Source organism: Scyliorhinus torazame, chromosome 21 (assembly GCF_047496885.1).
Source record: "Scyliorhinus torazame isolate Kashiwa2021f chromosome 21, sScyTor2.1, whole genome shotgun sequence".
NCBI classification, from domain to species: domain Eukaryota; kingdom Metazoa; phylum Chordata; class Chondrichthyes; order Carcharhiniformes; family Scyliorhinidae; genus Scyliorhinus; species Scyliorhinus torazame.
Window position 1 is genome coordinate 7,055,867 of NC_092727.1, and position 22,631 is coordinate 7,078,497.

The 22,631-nt window shown below is 42.0% G+C and overlaps 1 protein-coding gene across 1 annotated transcript in view; it reads right to left on the reverse strand.

Moving 5' to 3' along the window:
• sorl1 (sortilin-related receptor, L(DLR class) A repeats containing) overlaps positions 1–22,631 on the reverse strand; it is a 227,127-nt gene that overhangs the window by 15,097 nt on the left and 189,399 nt on the right. Inside the window, exons 36-45 of the mRNA XM_072486394.1 lie at positions 19,552–19,661; positions 17,570–17,674; positions 16,775–16,847; positions 15,555–15,637; positions 13,431–13,527; positions 12,941–13,125; positions 11,277–11,396; positions 10,006–10,170; positions 9,046–9,226; positions 6,021–6,127 (exon numbers count right to left, since the gene is read on the reverse strand). Coding sequence (XP_072342495.1) covers positions 6,021–6,127; positions 9,046–9,226; positions 10,006–10,170; positions 11,277–11,396; positions 12,941–13,125; positions 13,431–13,527; positions 15,555–15,637; positions 16,775–16,847; positions 17,570–17,674; positions 19,552–19,661 — 1,226 coding nt within the window. The remainder of the gene's footprint in view (positions 1–6,020; positions 6,128–9,045; positions 9,227–10,005; positions 10,171–11,276; positions 11,397–12,940; positions 13,126–13,430; positions 13,528–15,554; positions 15,638–16,774; positions 16,848–17,569; positions 17,675–19,551; positions 19,662–22,631) is intronic.

Below are 22,631 nucleotides of genomic sequence, written 5' to 3' on the forward strand. Positions count from 1 at the left end.
GGACTGAACTGATCTCTACATGCATCTCCTCTCCAGAGTAGTACTACACTCCGTATGTTTATTATATGCCCTATATTTTTCATGTATGAAATGATCGGTCTGAACTGTACGCAGAAGAGTACTTTTCACTGTACCTCAGTAAACGAGACAATAAATCCAAATTCAATACAAGTGCAGTTTGCCACCAACAGACTCCTGCTGTCAAGTCAAAAAGACACCAGGCCTATCACACAAATTATTAATGTTAATTTCAGTGCTATGCTAGAAACGTTGACCATATCAAACGTGCGTTGGTTTTCAGCCACGTCATTCGCCTACTGAAAATCCCTCTTTCCAGCATTAAGTATTAGCTGTTGCACCTTGGTTTGAAGTCTGATTTTAATATTTTACTGATGCAAACAAAAAAGAAAAAAAAAGGAGCAAAGGCATAGACAAGTATCAATTTTTAAAAAATGTTCAAGCAATAAAATGTTGCAACAAGTGCTCCAATCTTTTTCGAACATGGAAAGATTCCCAAATTGCATTTAGGGCACAAGGGGATTTAAAAATTAAAATAACACTATTTAACCATCAAGCACAGCTAGTCAACATCTTTCACCCTAACCCATTTTAAAACTGCACTCCCCTAGCGATTTGCACACTTCATGGAATCAGAAAATCCACCATTGAACCCATCCGAAAGTTATCCACTGAGCTCTATTCCCTCGCTCTTACCTCATACCCTGTAAAATATTTATTTTTCAAACTTGCACCATTTCCAATAGGAAATATTTCCCAGAGTAAAGTCATAGATGTCTACAGCTCAGAAAAGGCCTTTCGGCCATCGTGTCTGCGCCAATCACATTTTCCGGCATGGGATCCATAGCCTTGCTTGCATTGGCATCACAAGTGCACAACTAAGTACTTCTTAAATGTTATGGGAGTCTTTGCCTCCACCACCCTTTCCAGCAATGAATTCCAGACTCCCTCTATCCTCAGGGATGAAAATGTTTTTCTTCACATTCCTTCTAATCTTCCTGCCCCTTACCGTAAATCTATGTACCAGGTCATTGATCCCCCACCCCCATCAAGGGGAAAAGTTTCTTCCTGTCTATTCCCCTCATGATTGATATGCATAAAATTATGTCCCCCTCCTTCCTCTACTCCAAGGAAAACAACCCCAGTCTATCCAGTGTCTCTTCATAACTAAAACACTCCAGCTCAGGAAGCAGCCTGGTAAATCTCCTCTGCACTCTTTCCAGTGCTATCACATCCCTCCTATAATGTGGATTCCAGAACTGCACACAATACTCTAGCTGTGGCCTAATCACTGTATAACCTCCCTGCTCTTAAACTTTATGCCTCAGCAAGTATACCAAATGCCTTCTTAAGCACTGTATCAAACTGCTTTGCTACCTTAAGGGTCTAGTGTACATGCACTCTGTTACGTGAGTCAGATATTAGGAAATTGAGTCCAGAAATGCGATCCTAGATGTAGTAGGTGAATTAGGGGTTAAACATACAGGGGGAAAAAGAACCTGCTAGCAAGGAGTCAGAGGGATATACACACACACCTGGTCGAGTTACACTGTCCCAGCCAGACTTAAACTCTTTAGTGGGAATACACAGGATGCCCCAAGATCTATTGTTCTTTCGTCTGGCCAGCCATGAACCTATTACAGAGTCTGATGGCTTTTCTGTCCGTCAATGGGAAATTAGTTGCATATCAATAGCATGGCTGCGTTCTTTTGTTTAAGTGGGAGTGGGCCATCAAACAGTCAAGATAACAATGGTTGAGGTTCAAGTCTGGAAACCCCAGAGCACCTTTATTTGAGGGGCTGGGTGGAGCTTAGAGAGTGAGAGAAAAAGAATCCTGTTTTGAACAGGTACAGGGAGAAGGCTTTGGAAATCGACCGGGAAAGATCATGAAAGTTTCCACCCAGGCAGGTTTTGGAAAAGGGTTCTGAACAGAACAAAAATTGCCTCGCAGATGCAAGTATTGCCTTTGTAAGTGGCATGACCCTTTGTAAGTGGCATGAGAGTGAATGTTCTGTTAAAGTGTTGTTTAATGGGAACTAGTGTGCTGATGTTAAGAAACTACATGTAATCTGTTATTGTTAGGGTTGAAGTTTAAAAGTTTAAATATGGTTTTCTTTTAATAAAGTTTGTCTATAAAATACCCAAGCCTTATTTCTTATATTATCACTCCTGCAACAAATTGATCTTTCCGCATTAAAACTTTAAAACGTTACGATTCTGGTCCAGTATCTTAGCCACAGTTGAGAGTTGACCAGGCATCCATACAATAACAAGGTCCCTCTGATCCTCGGTGCTTGCCAGGGTCCTGCTGTTTATCATGTCTTCCCTTTCCTTGTTTGTCCTGCGCAAGTGATCACCTTACATTTATCTGGGTTGAATTCCATTTGCCACTGATCAGCTCCGTCTATATCTGGATTTGTTGTCACGTGTACAGAGGTAGAGTGAAAAGTATTGCTCTGCGGACAGTCCAGACAGATCGTTGTTACACAATGCAATAGGTTCTGACTCATCGTTGTTCACGATCCAACCCACTACAGTCATGTCATCAGCAAACTTTTAGATGGAGTTGGAGCCAAATTTTGCCACACAGTCATGTGTGTAAAAGGAGTATAGTAGGGGTCCCAAGTATGCAGCCTTGCGGGGCCCCGGTATTGAGGACTATCTTGTAGGAGTTGTTGTTTATATCCTCCTGTAATATTAGAAATATCCTCACTAATTATCTCTCCACTAATATTCGTGTCATCTGCAAACTTACTGATAAAGCCTCCTACATTAATGTCTAAATCATTTATATAAACCCCAAACAGCAAAGGCCCCAACACTGATCCCTGCGGGACCCCACTGGACACAGGCCTCCAGTCAGAAAAACACCCCTCGACCATCACCCTCTACTTGGGCAGCACGGTAGCATCGTGGATAGCACAATTGCTTCACAGCTCCAGTGTCCCAGGTTCGATTCCCCGCTGGGTCACTGTCTGTGCGGAGTCTGCACATCCTCCCCGTGTGTGCGTGCATTTCCTCCGGGTGCTCCGGTTTCCTCCCACAGTCCAAAGATGTGCAGGTTAGGTGGATTGGCCATGATAAATTGCCCTTAGTGTCCAAAATTGCCCTTAGTGTCCAGTGGGGTTACTGGGTTATGGGGATAGGGTGGAGGTGTTGACCTTGGGTAGGGTGCTCTTTCCAAGAGCCGGTGCAGACTCGATGGGCCGAATGGCCTCCTTCTGCACTGTAAATTCTATGATAATCTACTTCCTGCTATTCAGCCAATTCTGGATCCAATTTGCTAAATTTCCTTGGATCTCATGGGCTCTTACCTTCACCATCAGTCTCCCATGTGGGATCTTATCAAAAGCCTTGAAGTCCAAGTAGACAATGTCAAATGCATTGCCCTCATTTACACAATTGGTCACCTCTTCAAAAAATTCAATCAAGTTGGTCAGACATGACCTCCCCTTAACAAACCATACTGACTACTCTTGATTAATCCCTGCCTCTCCAAATGCAGATTCATTTTATTAGCTTCCATTAGCTGCCCCACCATGCATGTTAAATGACTGGCCTGTAGTTTTCTGGTTGATCCCTTCCTCCCTTCTTGAATGATGGTACCAAATTGGCTTACCTCCCTCCAGTCATAGACTCAGAATCCCTACAATGCAGAAAGAGGCCATTCGGCCCATCGAGTTTGCACCAACCCTTCAAAAGACTACCCGACCTAGGCCCAATCCACCACCCTATTGCAGAAACTTCATCCCTAGGGGCAATTGAGCATGGCCAATCCTGCACATTTTTGGACTGTGGGAGGAACTGCACGTAGACACGGGGAGAATGCGTAAACTCCACACAGTTACCAGAGGTCAGAATCGAACCCATCGCCCAGGCGCTGTGAGACAGCACTGCTAACAACCGTGCCACCGTACAGCCCACATGCCCTCCAGCAACTGTACATGTTGGCCCTGTACTCGCCCCATTTCCTTCTTGAACAAGTCCCACTGTTCTGTCACAGATTTAAGTAAAAGGTGTTTCCTCTTGTTTTTAAGTTCTACCCATGTGGCTTCATTTGAAGAGCCTTCTAAGGCGCCGTCTCTCCTTACTGCTGTAGTTGATTCCCGATCAAAATTGCGAGCCCCCTCAAGATCCTGTATCAGAGAAAATCCTGCACTTTGACAGCAATGACATCTTACCTCCATGTTGTAATTTGTGCCCTCAACTCATCTGCCTTGTCGGTCAGACTCCTTGCATTAAAATAAATACCATCCAATCTTGCCAATTTTCCTTGCGACTGGTCTAGAAATTCTAAGCTTTCCTGACTCTCTTGATTTCTGTTCAAATTTTGGTTGTGTATCTATCCATGCTGAACCTTCTGAGGCTCCCAGCAGCCCCCATTAAACACAACTGTCCTATATCCAATCTTTCATCCAAGTCGTTATCATTTGTGCCATTATTTAAACAAGCATCCATATGATACTAAATGACTTTTAAAACATCATTTGCATTTTCATCCATCAATAAATTCTCATTTTCTCAAGCAACTCAAGTAAATTTGTCAGGCATCATCTAAAAATCCATGTCAACAGTCCATCTTGAGCAGAGGTGCAGCATAAGCGATTTCTGTGTTTTAGTAAAATGTTCCTATCGAAGGAGGTTTGAAAATTCAATAGCAGCAAGAGGCGTAAACAATTTGAAAACTGCCCTCTGGCAACGTCACACAAGTTGTTTATTACCAGATGGAAAACGTAGCCTAGGCAACCACTTGATGCACTTTTCCCTTCTCATGGAAAGTACCTGGAATTTCCCAGGTGCCCAATCCACATCAGGCATCCACAACAGAAATCAACGTGATGTTCCACAGGAATAAGGTGCAGGTCTACCACTGCATCCTTCAGCAATACCAGATCAGTGAGGCTTCCGCTGGCGAGCAGTGGACAGATGTTTCCTCAGAGAGAGGAAAAAAGGAGGCCTTGCCCCGGGATGTCATAGCAATCTCCAGTGGTCGGCTTCAGAGTAGTTGGGGCTTGTAAGCTTTTGGCGAACGCTGAAGCATTTTAAATCATCTAATAATATGCAGAACCAACAGATTACAGAAACTCTGATAATCCACCTCGTTAGTTAGCAACCTATTATGGCGCACAGCATGAAATAGTTAAGATATTTTATTGGAGCAAAAAGCATCAGGGCAACAATTAGGGCAGCACAGTAGCACAATGGTTAGCACAGTTGTTTCACAGCTCCAGGGTCCGAGGTTCGATTCCCGGCTTGGGTCGCTGTCTGTGCGGAGTATGCACATCCTCCCCGTGTTTGCGTGGGTTCCCTTTGGATGCTCCGGTTTCCTCCCACAGTCCAAAGATGTGCAGATTAGGTGGATTGGCCATGATAAATTGCCTCCTGGTGTCCAAAAAGGCTGGGTGGGATTGCTGGGATTGGGTGGAGGCGTGGGTTTAGGTAGGGTACTCTTTCCAAGGGCAGGTGCAGACTCGATGGGCCGAATGGCCTCCTTCTGCACTAATATGAATCTATGAATCAGGCATGTGAAAAACACTCAGTCCAAACACTCTTCAGTTCATCCAAAGATAATTGAAGTAGTTCCCAATAGCTATGGCACAACAGGCATTTTACTGCTAAATTTGCAAGGCCCAAGATCCCAGAAAATAAAAAGCAAACACACAGCACTACTCACTTAAATGGGGGTACTTTCATTCAGATAGTAGCTCACCAAAACTGCACATGGTAATCATATATAATAGTCAATAGTGAACATGCCTAAAAACAATTGCTTTAGATTCCTGGAAAATGCAATAGACAATGCAAATTTTAAACAAAATCAAATAGATGAAAAAGTGCTCAAGTATTTTATTTTGTTTAAAAAGCATACCAGAATAAGTTACCATCTCGACTGTACATATTTGGCTCATTTTTCTGGATAATTTAATGCTGAATAATTCCAATTAAAGATGGAGTTAGGTCAAAATAAATAACAGCAATGTTTGGTCATATTTTGCACTCACCCTGCTGTCATTAAAGGTCTTTTCTTTCAATTTGAGGCTTTTCCAGAACAGCAGGATGTGGCCTTTCTCTGGTAGGATTTTCAGTGACTCTGGTGCCGACAGAGGAACTGCCACAAAAGAACATAAAATAAAAATACGGACACAATGAGTTATTCAAGCCATCAAATACCAGAATACCACCAGCTGCCTCCTGCAACCCTCCCAACAGACAGAACTCATTGTTCAGTGCATTCCAAGATACATTTTTCACAGCATGTCTGGCCCCCGAGCAGATATTGGTCAATTTCTTTGGGTCATTGTCACCATTCCTGTGGCACATTAAACACGAGGAAAATTCAACTAAGTACTGTTGCATTTTGAAATAATTTGGCAGAACCTAAAACATTGGCAAGAACTCACCGGGATCAGTACGGTTGAAGATGGTCAACAGTTTTTGCACACTTACTTGCAAAGTAATTAACCCTCCGTGCATTGAGATGCCCGTTGCTGCTTTCAAAACATACAGGGATACTACTGGAAACTGAGGGGGAAAAACTTCAAACTTTTCTTTGGTGTTCACCGTGAATTGGAATTAAAGCCAAAGACACCCCGTTTGTTTTGGATGTGCCTTCAAGAAAACTAATTTGGTTAGAAATTAGCATCTCATTGCAATTATATACTCAGGACTATTTAGATGGCATCAAAAAGTTAATTATAGGCACTAATGTATCAATTAAAATCTGCAGAAATGCAATGGTATAATTTATTGCCTCTGTTGCTAAACAAAGAAAAAAAAAAAAAAAGAGTAAACCACCCAGATTATTCAGTGTTGATGCTGGAAAAAAAAACCAGAGAATACCGTGGCTAAAAGAGTAAAAGAAAATATATTTGGCATGGCAAAGCATTATTTATAGAAGGATGTGCAAAAATGCAGATCTTTATCCAAGTAGCAAATTAAAACATCTACCTTCATGCAGTCAGGTGACGGTATACATGCTAACTGGTCTTCTAAAGTGGATTTTAATGAAACATTCCTCCATCCCCAATATTCAGCCACATGAGAAGGTGAATCATCAATTCCCTGAACTCCATTAATGCTGCTCTAAAGTCAGTGGTCGGAAAGTCTGCCTGAGTCCGTTTGGTGAAGAGACTTTGCTTTTTGCTCCACGATGTGGAGAATCTTTGGCTTCCAGGCAGCCACTATGGCAACACGACAGACCAGGAATTTAGCACACACAAGATTGAACCTGAACCCAGTGTACACTGACGTTGCTGTGTACTACTGCTCCAACTTGCTGTGTACAGGTCATGTTGCAGCACAGCTCTGCTGAATATTGGCTTGCGATTTCATGAGAAACTGAACAGCGGGGCAACACAATCAAGATTCATGACAGTATGGCCTTTCAGCTTTTAACATGGTTATGCTAGAACAGAAAGCAAAAAGCTTTGTAACAAAATGTTGATATATAGATAATTTCCTTTAGCTGCATCAAATAACTGCAGCTGCAACATTGTGGTTCCACCACCAGGTGTCACCAGGCAGCGTTAATACTGAATTTGGGACATTTTGCAAGCTTATCAATTCATTCTCTGCTTGCTTAGCTCAGTTTTAAAGTTCGCACCTTTTAATGAGAGTTTTGTTGGTACAAGTCGTGGTTAAAGATCTAAGCACATGAATTAACAGGGGCTGTTTAGCACAGGGCTAAATCGCTGGCTTTGAAAGCAGACCAAGGCAGCACGGTTCGATTCCCGTGACAGCCTCCCCGAACGGGCGCCGGAATGTGGCGACAAGGGGCTTTTCACAGTAACTTCATTTGAAGCCTACTTGTGACAATAAGCGATTTTCTTTTCATTTCAATTATGCCATCAAGAGTACAGTACTGCATTTTTTGATTTGCAGACCGTTGGAACAGTTTCATCCATTTGTACTGGTGGCTCAGGTGGATATTAAAGAGTCTGTGGAGTTCTTTGAGCAAAGCCCCTCCAGTGTCCTGGTCAACATTTCAGGTTGAGATTTGGGGGAGCGGGGGGGAACGGACGGACCATGCAGGGCTGGGTCTGCTTAATTAACATAGTTACTTATGAAGTTCGTAGTGCTTTTTATTTCCAACTCTTTCAGAGTAACTAAGAACGTGAAACTGGCAGAACCATCTGAAGTTAGCAATTTAAAAATCGCATAGTCGGATAGTCTCTAGTCCGGCACAATTATCAGGTAAACCCTTACGTGGGAACTTCAAAGTGGGATTCCCCAGCACAACTTTGGGCCCCCCCCCACCTCCAATCCAACACTGGGGAATAGGAAGTTGTGGTCAGCTGTAGAAATGCATCCACCTGACTTTACTAGTGTTGCTAGGATGTCTGATTTTCCACAGACGTTAGTGTCATGATAGGGAGATATTAGGAACTTGGGTCCAGAAATGGGGCCCAAGATGTAGCAGGCAATTTAGAGGTTAAAACACTTTTCATGTCGAGATTTGGGGGAGGGGGGCGGGTGCAGGGCTGGGTCTGCTTAATTAACATAGTTCCTACGGAGTTCGTAATGGGCTGGTTTAGCACACTCGGGGCTGGGTTAGCACACTGGGCTAAATCGCTGGCTTTGAAAGCTGACCAAGGCAGGCCAGCAGCACAGTTCAATTCCCGTACCAGCCTCCCCGAACAGACGCCGGAATGTGGCGACTAGGGGCTTTTCACAGTAACTTCATTTGAAGCCTACTTGCGACAATAAGCGATTTTCATTTCATTTCATTTTTTGAGGGGAAAGATTGCTAGCAGCAGAGTCCGAGGGATATGCCCACAAACTGAGTTACCGTGGCCCATTCAGACTTAATAGTGGGAATACACAGGATGCCCCGTTTATAAAAGAACCAAGCCCTATTTCTTATAGCGTCACTCCTGGAACGAATCGATCTTTCTGCGCAGCATTATCATTTATTTTTTATTTTTTTTAAAGTCATGCCATCTAGTCCAGTCTCTTAGCCATAACAGTAGATAGAATTAAATTGCCTGGGTGTGCATCTTTCAACTGAGATCCCACAATTTGTCTCACCTGGGTTGAGAGAGAGAACGGCTTCTTTGCTCATGTTAAGCAGTCTGATAACAACACTGTATTTTCCACCTGGTTCCAGCTGCTTCACTATGTATTCTACTGTGTTGTTGCTGGAGCTCACTTTGTAATTGTAGTCCTTGCCATTCTGACGGATGGAATCTTTTACAACAACTGCGTAGGTCTGGAAAATAACAAATATCTGATCTGTAAACTGCACATTGAGATTCAATTATGGTAGTGAGAAATTATTTGGTTTAAAAAACATCAGTACAGTTAATCGCAAGTGTTTAAAGAGACTCAGTTTCCAGGCGGGTTATCAATATGGCATATACAACAGCACAGAATGAAGGCAGCTCCTATCCTAGGGAACAGGTAGCCTGCTGGCAGGAGTGACTGCAATTGGAGCCAGGAACCACTCTCTCTCAGGCACCATCAAAATGCCTCTATTAATAGTATACCATTTTAAAACAAATATCTGCACTGCTATGCAAAGCAGTCTCAAATCACAATATGCTCAAATGTCTACTCCGTGCTGGAAGCAGATTTGCTCACCAAAGCCAACATTTCTAGTCTTTTTAAAAAGTATTTAAACTTTATATTCTGCCCAAGGCATGCACACTTCTGTGCTTTTAAGGAAAGAATGATTTTAAAGAGACTGACATTCTTTAGGGAATGAAGCATGTGAAAAAAAGTTAGAGGATGTCAATAAAGCAGTATTTAAAAATAAAGAGAGTTATTACTTTGCTAAGGAAACATGGGCGCTTGATGCCTTTTTCATCTCCCCCCCCCCCCCCCCCCCCCAACCCCCTGCCCTTTCTCTGCCCCCCCACCCCCCCAGATTTTCCACACTCCACCAGACTTTCCAAGAAGTTAATGGCTTACGGGTGGAAAGGGCATTGTCCATAGACAAGGATAATGCAAATTACAGTCTTCTCATATCATGCATGTGCAGGTACTTACTAAAGTTTCATTCAGCAGATCATAAGGAGGTTGCCACTTCAATACTGCAAATGTCTTGTCCACTCTCACCACATGCAAGTGGCGAGGTGGCAGCCGGTTATCAGGAATCATTTTAACAGCAATATATTCAGAGGGCGGTCCTATATATGGGACTACAACACGAACCTAGAAAATAAATAAATATTGATTTCAGGCAAAGTCCTCCATTTCAAACATTTTAACACCACATACACAAGTAGAATCAAAGTCTCTCCAAAAATCTAATCAGGCCAGTGCAAGAAAATAATAAAATTAATACTATTTAACTTATCCTAGCAAAAGGTGCAGTCATAAAATTGGGCATTGACCGCATGGTTCACATGGTCCTTGAATGCACAGATTAAAATACAGCCTTGAAATCAGATGAGATGGACAGCACCTGCCTGACTGGTACAAATGCAGTGTCTAATTACCCAATTTAGCAGGTTAGGTGCTTTGCAGTAGCCACCATACTGGTTTAGGCATCCATAGCTTGGTCTGCAAATGAAAATGAACTGGTTTTCATTGCATACACCTGTCCATGGCCGTCTCTAGTACATCCCAGTTGAAACCCGATAGATACCGCTTTTTGCCAGAGACCTCTCAGAGACCTGGCTTTTCCCTCTGGGTTGCAAGGAGATTAGGCCGACTGCACATGCAAGTAAGGGAGCTTGATGCCTGTTCAAGGCGGTCTTCTCAAAATCCATTTCATCATGCGCTGTACACATGGTCAACAGTCTCAGGTGTTTGTTAGTGACTAGATCACTGGAGACCCTCAGCGAAAACACAGAATTCAAACTTTTTCTACAGGAGTTTTCCTTCTGGTTCCACATTGAATTTACAGTTTGCTCCCAACCACTGCACTCCTCTCCCCCCTCAATTACGTGCCTCACTCTGCTGAACTTTACTGAGGATCACAAAGGACCAATGAACCAACTCTACGGCCACAACTGGCACCTGCAGAACACCAGCAAAAAAAGCAAATGAGGCCAGGGAACAATTTCCAAAGGTCTTGCCTCCAGCCCGGTTGGGCTGATACAACCCGTTTACCACCATAGGTAATCTGTCTCTCAAACAATATAATGAAAAGAATCCAATTTAACTTAAGAGATCGCAGGATAAACATAGTTGAATTTAGAATTCTAAATCAATCTCAAGCGCGGCTTTTAGATTTCTATACAAATGTTTCACGTAACACATTAGTATTTGAACAATATTTTAAAAAAATTAAATGCAATGAAAAAGGCATCTACCAGAAATAGATACTGCTCATCACTGCTCACAGTCACAGTCACGTTGCTAAAATGGGTGGTGACATTTTTGGGATTTCGGTACAGTTCCAAGAATGACGTCGCAAAGAAAACCCCATAAACCTGTTGAGGAAAGACAGTTATTGGCAAGACCATTTCTGGGCAACTAATTTTTTATGAATCCAAGACTTACTGGAAAGCTGCTTTGGCGCAAGGATAGTAAATAATAAGATAGTAAATAATAAAAACAAACAAATTAAAACAGTGACAACTATTCTAATTACATCCGTGACTAAAATAATGAACCCTCCTTTATTCAATTTCTGCTACTAAAGGTTTAGCTCAAGTATGATAGTCTGCAAACAATTAATGTAATTAAGCGCAGGCAATTTAAATCATGGAGGGCAATTTAAATAATAGTTTAAATTATTTATAATTTCTTCAATGTAGCAATATTTACAGTGTGTAAAATAATTCCCTTTCCTGAACTGATACGTGTTGGCTCCTGGCCTAGTGACCAAAGGCAATATCAGGGCATACAGACTAGGACACAGTGATTCAATTTTCTGTTTTATGCAGTTAGCTGATTGCACTAGATTACAACAACACCATGCATTTTAAAGTACCTTCCACATAGTTAAGTGTCTCATGACACTTCGCAGGAGTTTATAAAACAGGTTTGACATGCAGCCATAAAGTGATATTAGGGTAGATGCTCAAAAGCTTGGTCAAAGAGGCAGGTTTTAAGAAACATTTCAAAGGAGTCAAGAGAGAGGTAAACAGTGTGTTTATGGAGGAACCCCAGTGTTTATGACCTAACAGTCTCCAGTCAGGTCTTTCATGTTTTTTCCTCCATAAACCGAGGATATCCAAAATTGCTGCTTAAACCCCAACTCGCACCAAGTGCTCTTCACCCATAACCCCTGTGCTAGTTGACCAATATTATCTCTTGGTCAATTCTCTTCATTGTTTTAAAGCCACTCCATTGATTTCCCCTCCCTATCTCGAACCTCCTCCAACGCTACAATCCTGCAAGATGTGTTCAACTAATTCTGACCTCTTGAGCATTGTGATTTGATTTGTTCTAACATTGGTGGCTATGCCTTCAGCTAACAAATCTGTTTTTATAAACTCCTGCGAAGCGTCACGAGACACTTAACTAAGACTACAGGCAAAAGCAAGGATCATCTGCAGAACAATGTTGGAGATGGAAATAGGTGGAATGAGTGATATCATGGAGATGATCAGATAGTTATCTTGATAATCAGTCAGCCAAAGGCTCCCAATCCTGATCACCATCCAGTGACTGCTGGATAGAGCAGCATGTGCATACGAGAAGAAAACAGGATTCAATTCAAATGCACGATCTCCACCCGCAGAGCCCATTTGATACGCCATCATCCAGGATCAAAAATGAAGAATGATCTTGGGAAATCTTACAGGACTGGCAACACCTGCAAGACCATTTCCAGTACAAGATTACAGCTTGTTGAAGCACATAAAGCTTTATCAAATGGTGTTCTGCGTGATTTCAGAGGACCATGAGAAAGGGCATTTTATGATGTTTCTCCAGTAACCATGTGCACACCCTCAAAGAGATCAGCTGGATACAATGATTGACTTTGTGTCTAGGAGACCTGAACCCTAGAATAGTACAAGACACTCACCACATTTGCAGAGCCATTCCAAGAACAATCCACAGAGGTCTGATTGATTGGAACTGCTTTAAGCTTAGGAGGAGCTGGACTGGTTCCTTTTGTTTTAGTACGTACAAAAGATATAGGGCTATCACCAACATCAGTTTTAGCCCAGGTGGCAATCTCATAATTTGTACCAGCAGTTAAATTGGAAACTGTGCAAAAATATTGTAAAGGTGTTAATACAATTTCATCTCATTAAAATGATCCAAAGAGTGGAACTAGCCTGACAGTTACTGCCTTGCCATATGACAGAAATTAGAGCGTCACTACTTCAAGAACTTTTTAAGTAAGGCTTGGCTGCCAGACAATAATTAATTGTTGATAAACATTGACATAGGGCACAAGTACATTCAAAGACCTGATTGAAATTAAAAATCTTCAAAAACAATGTTATTGGACGTCATGGGAAATTGTTTGCATTCCTGAGACATTATGTTGGAACACATGACACACATACCAGGTAAAGCAGTCGTTCCTCCATCAACAGTTAATGATCGCTTCTCTTTCATATGAGTATTAAATGTCCATGACACATCAACAGCATAACTGAACTTCTGAAAAACAAGGGAAGAAAATGAAATGCCACAACATTTCAAATATGATGCATTTGAAACAGAAACATGCTTTCAACTACAAAATGCAATGGGGCTCAGACATGTGTACATTAAATCCTGCAAGGGCTCAGCTACTGAATTTTGATTCACCAGAAATCTCTTCTTGGGAGTGTATATTTCACCACCCGAGAAGTATTTTTTCAGCACCTTAAATTCCTCTGATAATCGAAGATATGTTTATTGTTCAAGATATTAACATGCATTTATACAGCAACATTAATCTAAACAAATGTCCCACAGTATTTCACATGCTCAAGAAAAAAAAAAGAGCATATGCAGGAGCAGTTAATATTTCTTAGGTCATATTGTATAGTTAAACACATTTATAACCTAGCCTTTGAGAAAATGCTTTTCTTTTTAAAAGAGAAAAAGGAGCACAGAATGTTAGGGAAGGAGCTGTTCCAATAATGATTCAAAGTACATCTCAGGGAAGACTGTTTCAGGGTGCCTTGTATGCATTCATAATGGCTTGCGCACAAGTGAAAAGGTTACACATTCACCAAAGTTCCATTTTGAACTACTTGCTTTATTCCAAATTGTCCAACAAGGGCTCATTAGATCGAGCCCTGGGATGAGACGAATGAGGAGGAAAGATTGTTCAGAATGTGCCTATGTTTAGAAGACTTTTTTAAAGGTTTGGGGTGAGGTGGGCAAGTGTTTTGCCTTTCAGCCAGAAACTCTGGGTTCAAGTCCTACTCCAGGATGGAGCATTCATAACACAGTCAAATAGCAAATAGCTCGAGCATCAATTTTTAAATCCTCCCAACATACATCAATGCAGGTGGTAAGAGTGGGACAGATTCGTGGTCACCCATGTGATGGAAAGAAATTAGGAGCCTCTACATCAATGTCCATAGCTCCAGGGTACAACATGCATGTGCAAGTGTATGCTGCCACAGTAACGCAGATCCCGAGAGGACCAGTAAGCTGGTTGGCCACTATGGATCAGATTGGTGCCAACACCACAGGTGGAGTTCAATCCCTGTCCTGGCTGGGTTGAATTTGAGGTCTGCCTCCTTGCCCTACCCGTGGTGGTGGTCATGTGCTGTGGGTCAGACCCACTTTCAGCAGAGAACGGAAGAAACATTCTCAAGAGGGCTTGACAGTGTAAACGAGAGAAGCTGTTTCCTCGGCTGGACAATCAAGAACTACAGGATGGAGATTTTATACAGAGACGAAGGAAACTTTCTTCACTCAGTTCGCTAGAGGGCTTGTTCAGTCACTGAGTACATTCAAGACTGAGATTTATTATTTTTTGGACACTAAGAATCAAGATACATGTGCATCAGGTATGAAAGCTAAGTCAAGGTCTGGGATCAGACATGATCTATTAAAATGGTAGAATCAGTTAGAGAAGCCAGATAGACAAACTCCTGGTCCTATTTCCTTTGACGGTTAATTTCGGTCATGCCAAACCAAAATATAGACACAAGAACAATACCATCAAAACCCAACACCAACACTGGGTACACAAGGTTATAAGAGTCCCTACCATGCTTCATCCACAATTTGATACTCATGAGAAATTCCCAACGGGACTTCCCAATCACCCTAAATCAGACTGCTCTAAAGATGTTATGTAATCAGCTAACAAGGCAATGCGCAAACATAATGATTTTCCCACTCCCTTCCAAACACTACTTGGCTTTTAATGGTCATAGTCATATAATAGCTCAACCTCAGGTCATTAGCATCTTAGATGGGAAAGTCAGTTTGAACCTGCATTCTACAATGCCGTGACATGATAGAGGGTACTAGTAAACCACAATGACCCTGGTTAAGATGCAGTTGGAACTGGCAGATAGATCATTTCTACTTAAACCCTCAAGTGAAGGTTGACAAGGAGGTATATAACCTGTAATTAAGCTGCACACTGAACTATGTTAAAAGGGAGTTAGAATATTTACTTCACCTTAAGGTAAAGTACCAAATTAGTTTGTAAATTTTTTCCTGCACATTATATTTACCTTAATATTGGTGTCCATGTGTAGTTTCAAGTTAACAGCATCTTCTTTTATACTTTCAACTGTAACTGCTGGCATTGGAATTGCTATTAAAGAAAAGTAAGATGAAATTCACAAATATTACAGCAACTACACATAGCTCTTCAGTACTCCTCTCAGAATGGGTTTGGCAGATTTCACTATCCAGACAAATGGTTTAAACAAATCAGCAACAATTTTGGGTTATTAAAGATTTAATTAAGTCAGTAGCCAAAATCTTCCAAAATTAATTTTTGGCATCTCAGATTTAATAATTTTGCTTCCAAATACACTTTAAGAATAAAAATTTAAGGAAGCTAAAAATCTATATCCGTCTGCTTGGCTGGCATTCTCCCTGCATGCGTCAGATAACCGAAGACCAAAAGCTCTCCTCAAACTGGACAGTCAGAAAGCTGTACCTCCAGTCTCCATTTAGAAGGAACTAAGACAAGTCCAGTAGAACATGTGGAGGTGGGGGGAGTGGCTGAACAACTGGGGTGCTAGTGTGGACCTGCATCAGCATCACATAAAGTATTTTTTTTAAAACTAGGTGATCCACAAACAAACATCAGATCCATTGTTGTGCAAATCAGGGTCCTAACTCCTGTTTCAGGGAGGCACCAGGTAAAAGCAGAGAAACTGGGAACATATCAGAAAATAATTGGAGCAGCTTACCCGTGGACAGGAAACTATTAAAAAACACAGAATCCAGTCGCAATGCGCGCGGGGAGGCGACATTGAAAGCAGTTTATGTTATCCAATTACACTTTTGTAACTAGTTCTGCTTATTATTTATTCCAAGTTGACACACATTGAATCCATGATCTGCACTTTTCTAACACTAGTACAGGGATGGCTACTGTAGTGAAGAGAGCGGGACACAGAAATTCTATAACCAGTGAAACAATTAGGGTATTTTAAAAATCAACCATCTACATACATTAATTTCAAAGCATGGTCCAAATACTGTGCAAGTTTATGATCAGCTGATTTTTTTTTTTTTTTTTTTAAATTTAGAGTACCCAATTCTCTTTTTTTAATGATCAGTTTTTGACACAAGTATTCAATCTGGGTATAGCATTTAAATATATCCAACCTTTGTGATACAGACACTTGTACTAGCACTGTAACAGTGGCACCCAAAAACAGACTGCAAATTATAGTATATTGCACATCATTGGTTTCCCTATTGAGCAGCACTGTACCATGTCCTTGCTTTGTCAAGATTGTTTTTGACTCGCTCCAGTTGCCGATCCCATGATTTGTAACGGCTGCAATCTGCAAACAATGGGAAAAAAGTGTCATTATAATGTTGAAATTATGGTCCTGCTATCCATTACAAATTCTGACTCTAGTTAATCCCATGGACTACCTACAAAAACCTGAAATAGATGGTAATTGATGATGTTTAATATTGGCACTGCCTCACTGATATTTATCTTCAGACACCTTATTCAGCATGGCCCAAGTGGCCTATTTCTGCACTGTAAATAGAATGGTAACATCCAGATTATAAATTACCTTCGAGAGTCCCCACATAGTGCTACCCAATACACTTCTGAATCATGCATTTCAGTAAATTCCCAGCTTTGGTAAACTCAAGCTCAAATAACATAGCAGTTCATAGGAACTAACCAGAGATACTTATGACCTCTCCTGAAATGCATCTGACCGCTGCGGAAATATGCACAGGCATTGAAGGACAGATGGTCATTACTGACGCCCTGCATATTGGAATAGCATGCTGAAATGCACAAATAGTGGCTTATCTGGAAGAGTAATAACCGAGCAAAGGTGCTATGCCACTGAGTGGGGAATTGACAGTGAAGGACGGGAGGAGAAAGGAAGAAAGGAAACAGGCAGGGAGAAAAAGCCAAATTAAATTACATTAAGTCTATTGTTCCTATATTTAAATACAAAGACAAAACATTTTACACTATAATTTAAATAGAACAAATTGCAAATTTAAATGGTGCCAGTTGTCAATCCATCACACTCACCCTGACTCTATACATGACGTTCATGTCCAGATTTCTAATCTCTATGTGGAGTTCAGTGCACTTCAGTGTAGTCCATTCATTTCTATTATCCTTGGTATATTCCACCTGGGATTGGGGAGGAAGAACAAGGAGAAGCTCTAGGATTTACAGCTTTCAAATGTCTGCAACACCACAATAGGCTCCTGTACTTGTAACTCCATACAAGACCACCACATCAATAAGACATAGTAGTTATAATTCGGGGGAAGAAAATCTGTCACTTTGCACTCTCAGCATCAAGCAATTCTATAAAAGTGGTACTTAAGATCAGGTTTCCCTCTAACAGTGAAACATTAATACAAATCGGTTGAGGTGCCATATGGTGCAACTTCATACTATTTGGAATGGTAGAAGATTCATGTCAACAATGCTATGGTTACACAACCAGATTGCTGGGAGGCAGATTTCTCAGGCATTAAAAAAAAAAGAGTTCATATCGCTTCTTGGTCTTTTGGCTAAGATGAGCGTGGGATCAGGTGTAATGCCTGGAGCAGGTAGGTCTCTCTTGGAGACCATGAATTGGATTCCATTTGAATTGGTTTTTGGAGCGGGCAGGGAGCTGGATTAGGGGTTCACCCCTGTCCACACTTGAGCTCTGGCTTTGTAACTCTGATAAAATAATGGGAAAGTTCATTCCACACTTTTAGTTTTATGTAATGAACAATGGGCACTAAGCAACGGGGCTATTCCTGTGTATCATCGTTTTCTATTTTAAAACTTTTCAAAAAAGGACTGAAGGAATAGGATTTGATAAATATGAATTTTGTTCGCCCCAGGAAGAACAGGTAGAGGGTTTTCGGGGTGGCACAGGGCAGGCATACGAAAGTTGGGGGACCTGTTTGTGGACGGGAAGTTCGCGAGCTTGGGTGAGCTGGAGGAGAAGTACGGGCTGCCCCCCGGGGAACACCTTCAGGTACTTACAGGTAAGGGCGTTTGCCAGACGGCAGGTGGTGGAATTCCCACGGCTACTGCCACACACAGTACAGGACAGGGTGCTCTTGGGGGGTGTGTGGGAGTGGGGAAGATCTCGGAAACTTACCAGGTGATGCAGGAGGAGGAGAAGGCCTCGGTGGTGGAGTTGAAAGGTAAGTGGGAGGAGGAGTTGGGAGAGGGGATCGAAGAGGGGACGTGGGCAGATGCCCAAGGGAGGGTGAACTCTTCCTCTTCATGCGCGAGGCTCAGCCTCATACAGTTTAAGGTGCTGCACAGGGCACACATGACCGGGACCAGGATGAGCAGGTTCTTTGGGGGTGAGGACAGTGAGGACAGGTGTGTTAGGTGCTCAGGGAGCCCAGCAAATCACACCCATATGTTCTGGGCATGCCCAGCGCTGGAGGAATTTTGGAAGGATGTAGCGAGGACGGTGTCGAGGGTGGTAGGATCCAGGGTCAAACCGGGCTGGGGGTTCGCAATATTTGGGGTGGCAGAGGAGCCGGGAGCGCAGGAGGCGAAAGAGGCCGGAATTCTGGCCTTTGCGTCCCTGGTAGCCCGGCGAAGGATTCTCCTTCAGTGGAAAGATAAGAGGCCCCCAAGCGTGGAATCCTGGATCAGCGATACGGCAGGGTTCATTAAATTGGAGAGGGTGAAATTCGCCTTGAGAGGGTCGGTACAAGGGTTCTTTAGGCGGTGGCAACCGTTCTTAGACTTTCTGGCAGAACGATAGACATTGGTCAATGGCAGCAGCAGCCCGGGGGGGGGGGGGTTTTACTTTATTTTTGTTGAGGTTATTTACACTGGAAGGGTCTGAGGGGGTGTATACACCTGTTGTCTTAAGTCGGGGTGTTAATGTTAATTTATTATTTAGGTACGGGGGGGGGGGGGGGGGTTGCTTTTTTAGATTGTGTTTTGTACTTAACCCTGTTGGGTTCTTTTTTCTTTCTCATTTTGTTATTGATATTTAATGAAAACCTTTAATAAAAATTATTTTTTTTTAAAAAACTTACACGATACTCCCGAATCAGTCCATGTGTATTGATAGGGAGCTTCCAGGTGCAGTATATAGAACCATCATGCATTTCACTAGACAGCTGGAGATGTTGCGGTGGATCGGGTACTGCAACGAAAAAAAAGTGATCACTATATGTAGATTTAGTTTCGCCTTTTTCCAAAAAGCTTAAGTGAATATCTATAAACAATCTCCTTTTACAAGAAGGATCCCAGCATTCCACCAACACGTTCATGCTAAACTATGGCCAATATTTTCAAGTGCACTAATGCACAAACTCAACTTTTGATATGGATTCCTTAATTCAATTGTCCTGACCAACCCCCACCTTCCACCATCTAGAAGCTTGAGCTCAGCCAAAACTCAGCTGGCACTGCCTAACGTACATCAAATCCTGTTCACACATCACTAACTGTGCTCACTACCTACACTGGCTCCTGGGTCCAGCAATGTCTCAAAAACGTGCAAATAATAATGAAAGAATATCTTGACCCAAAATTGTAACTAGGCTTCACGTCACACAAGTAACATTCACACCATACAACTGCTGGTCAATGACCATCTCCACGTGACATTCGATAACATTACCATCACTGAATTCCCCATTACTAACATGGGTTAACACTGAACAGACACTGAATTGAGCCAGCTGTAAAAAAATGTAGTGGCTTCAAGAGCATGTGAGAAGCTGGGAATTGTGCGACGAGTAACTCAGCTCCTGACTCCTGAATCCTGCCCATCATCGACAAGGAACAAGCCTGGCGTTTAAAGGAATACTCTCCACTTGCTCGGATGAGTGCAGCTCCAACAACGCTACAGAAGCTTGACACTATCAAGGACAAAGCAGCCCACTTAATTGGCACCCCATCAGCTACCCTAAATATTTACTCCCTCCACCACTGATGCAGTAACAGCAGTGTGCACCGTCCACAAGATGCATAGCAGCAACTCACCAAGGACCCTCTAACAGCACCTTCCAAATCCATAATCTCTACCATTTAGAAGGACAAGGGCAGCAGACACATTATCAAGACTTGGAATTATATTACTGTCACTGGCTCAAAGTCCTGGAGCTCTCTTTCTTACAGCACTGTGGGTGCACCCACAGCGGTTCAAGAAGGTGATTCACCACTATCCTCTCAAGGGCAATTAGGGATAGACAGCTGGTCTAGCCAGCAAAGCCATGTCCTGTAAAATAGCTTCTTTTGTTAAAATACTGCCTGACCTGCCTTGTATTTCCAGCATTTTGTATTTTTATTTCAGATTTTCTGTATCCACACTATTTTGCTTTATTTAAAATTTGCATCCTAGTTTTTAATTTCCTTCCATTGGCTCATTCCTGTCCTCCAGGCTTGCAAGATCTCAGAGATCTCTGCACTCCTCTAATTCTATCCCCAATTTTCATAGCTTCATCTTGCATCAACTGCACTGCCTAAATCCTGGGCTCTGGGAGGTTTAAGATTTCCTCCCTAAACCTCTGCAACTCTCCATCTTCCTTTACAACTCTAAATGTAACACTTTGGCCAAGCTTTTGATAACCAACCTCAATCTGCCCAGTAATATTATATGACACACCTTGGGATATTTTACAACATTAAAGTGGTGCTATAAAAATGCAAGTTGTTGGTGTGAAATTCAGAACTCGAAATAAGGACAATAATATTCTAACGGTCCCCTTGTGAGGAACAAAAGGAAAATAAAAGGACAAAATAGGTACAACTCAGAAATAAAAATGTTTTGATCTTCCCATTGTCATGCGAGTGCCTTTAAAACATGGATGTTTAAGCAATGTAACGTTAAGAAAAGTGATGTCATAGAGTGGGTGGAGCTCAGCTCAGTTCAGCCATTTTTGCAGTTTGGTTTTGCAATTTAAAAAGTGCCTGGCTGTTTTGCAGTTTAAAAGTAGAAAGTGAGTTTGAGACAGCAGCTTGAGAAGTTCAGGTTTGCTGTGAGTGCTTGAAGAGAGAAAGCCAGGTTTGAGAAAGCAGCTTGGGGTGTGTGTGTGTGTGTGTGTTTCCAGAGAGTTTGCAGGAAGAAAGCAAGGTGCTGGAGCTGAAGTCACCCAAGCTAAAATATCTCTGCCATTCTACAGAAAATATATATATATATATATCCTTTAACCTGATGTGATACTGTTTAAAGGTGTTAAGTCTCTTGGAAGTTTGAAGTAACATGTTAAGGAATTATTTACTGTTGCAATATTTTCTGAGTTATCTTTGAAGTAAGGAGTGTTAAGAGATCCAATGTTTATTTAAAATGTTAAGTTGAGTTCATGGAATAAACAGCGTTTTGGTATTAAAAACCCACGTGTCCATAATTGTAATCCCACACCCAAGGAAAAGGCCGCGTGCTCGGAAAAGCAACAAATCCATTAAAGGGAGGTTGGTTGAACTCCATGATACATTTTGGGGTTCTGAAAACGCCTCGTCCATAACACCATCAAGAAATATTTGCACCTGCATAAACCAGTGCAACCAAGATCAAAAAGGCTTTTAACAATTTGTAGATTTTTTAGCAATTCGGATTAAGATCTTTTCTGGTTCAAATTTTCACAATGTGCATAAAATATTCTATAGTGAAATGGAGATTCCACTATTATAATAAAAATCTTTATCGGTGTCACAAGTAGGCTTACATTAACATTGCAATGAAGTTATTGTGAAAATCCCTCAGTCTCAGCGCCAGTTTGGGTACATGGAGGGAGAATTCAGAATGTCCAATTCACCAAGCACGTCTTTCGAGGCTTGTGGGAGGAAACCGGAACACCAGGAGGAAACCCACGCAGACACGGAGAGAACATGGAGACTCCGCACAGACAGTGACCCAAGCCGGGAATCGAACTCGGGTCCCTGGCGCTGTGAAGTAACAGTGTTAACCGGTGTGCTACCGTAACCCAAGCATTCATTGATAGGAGAGAATATTTAGTACCATAGATCACACTTTCACGCAAAAGGATACTTCAGGAGATGCTACACCAACAACTGTTAAGCCATTTTGCAGTTTTAGTTTCCCATTCATCAACAGTTTGTCTGTGTCAGGGTCACTGTACATTGCAATGACCTTGCTTTTCAGAATACA